Below are 5,613 nucleotides of genomic sequence, written 5' to 3' on the forward strand. Positions count from 1 at the left end.
TTGCATCAAATTACAAAAAACAAGTTACCACTGCTGTGAGGGTGTTTCTAATACAGTCTCTGGGAGTGATAAAAATTAACATCTTTCTCTCTTTTCACTTCTGTTATCAATCTCATTCTGTGTTGTCCCTCTTTTTGAAGGTTGTGAAATCACTACTGTGGCGTTTTTCTTTTGCAATTTGAGCAAATGGGCACACAAAACATATTTTTAATGTATTCTCTCATTCACTGCTATAATATTTAACCCAACTATGACGACTTCCGCTCTGAGAAACTCGGAAATGTGAAAAGGGAAAATAAAGGAAACATGAATGCACATCAGAAGGTGTGTTTCAAGATAATGTACAATTTAACGTTACTGAAATATATAATGTCTCGTGTAATATGTCTCAGTCGCGGAAAGACGTCAGTAAAAAACGTTGTGTGAACGTTAAGTTGCCACCTCAGAAAAGTCGTTCAGTAGCTCGTCATTTAGAAGAGTTGTATGTATCGCATTCGCAAAATAGGTTATATATTAATTATATTTTAAATGTTTGTAATCAACTGTAGTTTCTTTATTGTTAGATGTCTGGAAATTAATATGAATTTGATAGTAGGCTAATAGCCTACCAAGTTAACTTATGTAGGCCCGCCTATCCGATAGAGAGATCCGTATCGAGATAATTTTTTCTTTAGAAAAACTGACGAATACTGGAAATATTTCAAAAAAATGTATATCGAAGTCAAAACAAGAGCTTGTGAATCTGAATCCAATCGTGAAATCTGGATCAATATCAAGAGCTAGACCTTCATCACAATCATGATACAGTTACACTTTATACCTCTTCTAGGTACACACTTTTAAAACAAAGTATACATTTGTTTTTAAATAATAACAGTTTTCATATCTAATTTTGGTAACACTTTGTATGAAGACTGCTTATAATGAATTATATCTCCATTTATACGTATTTATAAATAAGTATTACTATTTTTAAGTATAAAAATAAATATATAAAGACTCATTAATACATTCTGCATTATAAGAATAGTTATAGTTACATGTATATATATATATTTTTTATAATTACTTATGTCATGCATTTGCTTTTTCAATGTGCATGTTCATAATCCATTATACACTGATTTATAAATTATCAAATATAAAAAAAGTTCCAGTCAGAGAAAAATAATTTAAAAAATCACTGTCTTTTGAACTTTTTACAGCATGAAGATTTAAAAATTAACCCTGAAATAAGGTGATGAATACATACATTTTCCTGTTTGAATTCAGTTTATCACATCGGAACACAATCTAGTACAGAACAAATACAAACTATATATTCAATACAGTGCACAGCAAATTTCAGGAGTTGAAAAATCATGAGTTAGACAAAAAAGTGTGAATGAGTTAAATTTTTTGAGTTATTTTTTACATTTTGACTACCATGTGTGTTATTGGATACTCCCTGGCTGTGTTGTATTTTGGCGTTCATTCATTGGTGTTCAGGAGCGTGTTTTAACACTACATCTGGAGTTACATTTTGAGAAGTGCGTCACGACACGACCCTGGTTCTGCAGCACAAATAATGGACTTATGTGCTTCGTCGTGAGGTAGGTAAAAGTGGATATAAAAAAACCTTATTTCAACATGTTCTATATTTTCTGACAAACAAGTTTTGTCATAGCTGTTACGTTATATACTGTGTAACGTCAACGACATGGCAACGAACGTAGCCTATAACTTGTTTCAACATTTGAAATGGCTATTTGCGCGGGCTTTTTGTCGATGTAAACGAGCTAACCGTCTTTCCATTTGTAACGCTTTGCAGGGAGACCGGACAGCTGGACCGATTGGCTTCAGCCAAGTGCAAGCAAAACTCACGTAGGCAGGCTGACGTTTCACATGGGGTTTATTATCAGCGCCATTCCCATGCACACATGGGGTAACGTTAGTCTGCAACACTTTACTGACAATAGCGTTACTGAACGGAAAAGTAAACGATAAAGAGCAACAGAAATATATAACGCATACATGCAGCTCACAGCTCGTGCTCCATCTAAGGATTGCCCACTCAGCGAGTGAGTAAAACAAGTGCCTTCCCCCTTAAAGGAGCAGTACCGAATTGTACTTGTTACACATTCACCGTACGTGTTTCTGAAAATGAGTGTTTTGCCGTCAAATTGAAGTGGCGACTCAGCTCAAGTAACGTAATTCACTGTTAGCTGCCTATATGTTTTGCTGTTAGATTTTACAGTATGACAGCAATTGTTTTCAAAGTGTGTCCATGCATTGACTTTCTGAACCAAATGTATGAATTTGCTCAAATAAAGGCAGTAAATCAAGAGTATGGTGTTCAGTGTAGTCATTTCCACATAAAACATGTTAAATAAATGTTAACTCAAAGAAGTGTTAAATAAAATATGTTTTAAGTGTTAATTTTTAACACTGGTAAGGAGTTTATATTATAATGAACTACATTTCAGAGTTACAGTTACTCTCCGTAGGATTAGTATTTTAACTCTAGAAAGAGTTAAATTTTAACTCTGAAAAAGTGTTAAAAATTCAACTCCAAGAGCAGAGTTATTTTAACTCTGCGCTGGAGTTTATTTGATGGTCACGCATGTACACTCAGATTGAGTTGATTTTAACTAACAGGGAGTTTATTCCAAAAAACAGAATTTGCTGTGTGTGTCTGATTGTAGAATCTGAAGAGCTGCTGGATTCAGTGCAGCAGGAAGTAGGAGAGCAGAGAACAGCAGAGGAACAGGAAGCTCTGGGTGACGCTCTGAGCACCGTTACACAGGTTCCCCTCGCAACATGAGATGCCCTGAACACTGCTAACTGATGTGGCATCACAAAAAGATTTAGAGGCACAGCCTTTTGCAACCAATGACTGGCCTCCAAAAGTCCCTGATGAAAAGAAAGAAAACAAAGGTTGATTCAGTCTAAACTGGCAGTTACTGTATGTGATCTGTATCAAATATTTAAACTAATGGTGGAGAATCAAAAATAACAACAATCTTTGCCCTTTTTCAGATTCTCACCTGTTGTTTTAATGCAGTGATCTTCAGTCCCTGAACATCTCACAGTGTTTGAGCAGCTCTGATCATCACAGGAGTAACATGTATTTCCATTGGGGACAGTAGAGGGATCTGCAGGAGGAAAACAGGTATATTTGATTAATTAAATTTTCTGTATGAAACAACACTCCTTTAGCGGCTCCATTCAATCAGTTCACAACAGACGAGCCACACCCCGCTTTTTATTTCCTGATTGAATGTCCTTTGGAAGTAAAACGAGTGTTGACTTTACAGAAGATTTACACATAGTCAGGAAAAGCACAATACCTGGAGCATCTTGGACGTTACACTGGTCCGTGTTACAGCAGGAAGTAGTCACCTTTGAAATGCCGAAGTTCATGGACCCACTTTGACAGGCAACAGCACAATCTTTAGTCTTCACTTTTACACTAATTTGACCTAAAATATGAATGATACAGAAAACAAATATAAATATGTCAAAATTTATTTCAAACGTTTTTTTTTTTTTTAATTTAATTGCCATTGTTAGCAAAACAATCAGACACAAAACAAATTAAACAGCAGAAATAAATAGAATATTCTGTGATTGATTTATAAATTCTGCCAAGAAAACGAGTCACAGTTATATGAGGTTACATTTACACCACTCAATCTGTCATGCTGGTCTTACCCCTTTGTGTTACCACTGTTGAACTCATGCACTGGTAAGATCCACTGGGACATGTTTTTAACTTCTGATCTGCACAAGAACCCATCACAGACGAACACTCATAACAGCTGAGAGAGTGTCCTTTAGTAATGAAACAGAGACAGTGAGAGAGAGATCCAATGACCCAATGAAAAAAGAGAAAACATTACAAACACTATTTGTCTTTGTACCTGCAGTGAAAAGAACGAAGAGAAGAAAAACTGAGATTTGCAGATCCATCTTTGATCAGGAGGAGAATGAAATAATGTGCGTGTTTCAGAGCCCATTTTATAGCTTATCACGAGGGGAGGGTCTTCATGAGAAAATGAAAGTAGAGAAACTTCAGATTACACTATTTACAAGAAATGAAAGTTTGATAAGAAAATTACGTGCATTGAGCTGGTCATCCTTCTTAAGTGAGAGTTCACAAAAAAATCATTCTCACCCTCATGTCATTCAAAACCTGAATGACTTTTTTCCTTTTGTAGAATATGTTCTACAGAATAAAGTAAATTGTCTTATTGTGTTCCGCAGAAGAAAGAAAATCATACATGCTTTAGTTTACATATAGCCTTAAAGGATTTGTGACCATTTGGTGAGGAGGATGTGAAGTTGAGAAACCAGTTTAAACATTGAAGGATTGCAATAGCTGCAGTTACAGTAAGTATTTTATTAACAACACCTTCACATGTCGGGTGGGACATTAAACGTCCTGGTCAAACAGAACCATGAGTTTCATTTCCTCTGAAATCAGGAACAACCAGTCTTGAGATATTGTGAAACACAAAAACGTAGCCTTTAATCAGGGCCGTTTTTAGCCATTTTGACGCCTCATTATTGGCACCCCCCAGCCAAATCTTAAAAAGCAACATGGTATTACTGGTATTCATTTTAATCCTTATTAACAACTACATACATACCATTTTGGAAGTGTAATCCTTATTAACAAATATATACAAATACAATTTGGAAACTACGTATAAAAGCTGTTCCAGAAAGTAACAAGAATAAATATTGATTCAGTGCGGTCTTTGTTTCTCATTGACGCTTGAACTTCCCCTTTAAATAACGCAACGCTATGCCCTGTACGACACTATTAGAACTGAATGAATCGATTCAGTTTTCAACACCACCCGTAAAGATGCATTAAATTCGACAAAGCGGTTTAATAAAGGATGACAAATATTGTGAATTAGCACATTATATTATACTATTTTTAAATTGGCCGTTGAAGTTTTATATGGGACAATTACACACTGATCCTTTAACAATGAATTAGCGCAAAAACACACACCTTTTGGAGGTGCCAGAAAGAGAAGAAAGCTTCATAGAGTCTAAATATAATGATATAGTGAAATGCTAAAGTGAGTGTGGTTAGCCTATATCTTGCCTCTATAATCCACACGAGCAATATTACACTATCTGCCCATTTCACAGCAGGACTGCCACAAATACGGCCCTAACAAAATACAGATTTGTACACTTTTTATTGTACCTGTTTTTTTTAATTGGCCTTTGAATTTAGCTTTATTGTGTGGTTAAAAAAAAGCGTTACCTTGCCAAAGCTTTGACCGAGCTCTTTGATCTAATGGTGTTGAGCGCTCCAAATGCAAACTTTACATGCAACATTCAGACAGTAATTGACAGTAGGCTACTCTGATCCAATAGTGTTAGGGGAACCAGTGGGGGCGGCAATCATATTTCAGGGTGGCCTTGACACCCTTTACACATACACACACCCCTGATATGCGTTCATTGGCGCCCCTTCAGCTGATGGCGCCCTAGGCGACCGCCTAGTTCGCCTATGCCTAAAAACGGCCCTGCCTTTAATCATCTATTTGATCACGTTTTCAAGCACATGGCTAATAGAAGTAATCCATGCTTTTCACAAGCTTTTTGTCA

General features: G+C 36.1%; 1 protein-coding gene across 1 annotated transcript; it reads right to left on the reverse strand.

The window, feature by feature from the left end:
• Positions 1-1,156: 1,156 nt before the first annotated feature.
• LOC307137877 (urokinase plasminogen activator surface receptor-like) lies at positions 1,157-5,356 on the reverse strand. Its single transcript, XM_079835882.1, has 6 exons — positions 5,267-5,356; positions 3,903-4,024; positions 3,694-3,813; positions 3,330-3,461; positions 3,027-3,134; positions 1,157-2,892 (listed from the first exon to the last, which is right to left on the reverse strand). The coding sequence occupies exons 2-6, from the start codon at positions 3,949-3,951 to the stop codon at positions 2,705-2,707; spliced, it is 597 nt and encodes a 198-aa protein (XP_079692008.1). The 5' UTR covers positions 3,952-4,024; positions 5,267-5,356; the 3' UTR covers positions 1,157-2,704.
• Between the last annotated feature and the right edge of the window lie 257 nt (positions 5,357-5,613).

This window comes from Gobio gobio, assembly GCF_949357685.1.
Source record: "Gobio gobio genome assembly, chromosome: 14".
Lineage (NCBI taxonomy): Eukaryota > Metazoa > Chordata > Actinopteri > Cypriniformes > Gobionidae > Gobio > Gobio gobio.

Bases quoted from the DNA above. Each gene is read 5' to 3' on its own strand.
- LOC307137877 (XM_079835882.1), bottom strand. From the start codon at position 3,951: ATGGATCTGCAAATCTCAGTTTTTCTTCTCTTCGTTCTTTTCACTGCA. The intron at 3,462-3,693 runs GTAAGACCAGCA...TTCATATTTTAG, and splicing joins AACAGTGGTAACACAAAGGG to GTCAAATTAGTGTAAAAGTG. The intron at 3,135-3,329 runs GTATTGTGCTTT...TTCCTCCTGCAG, and splicing joins TAACGTCCAAGATGCTCCAG to ATCCCTCTACTGTCCCCAAT.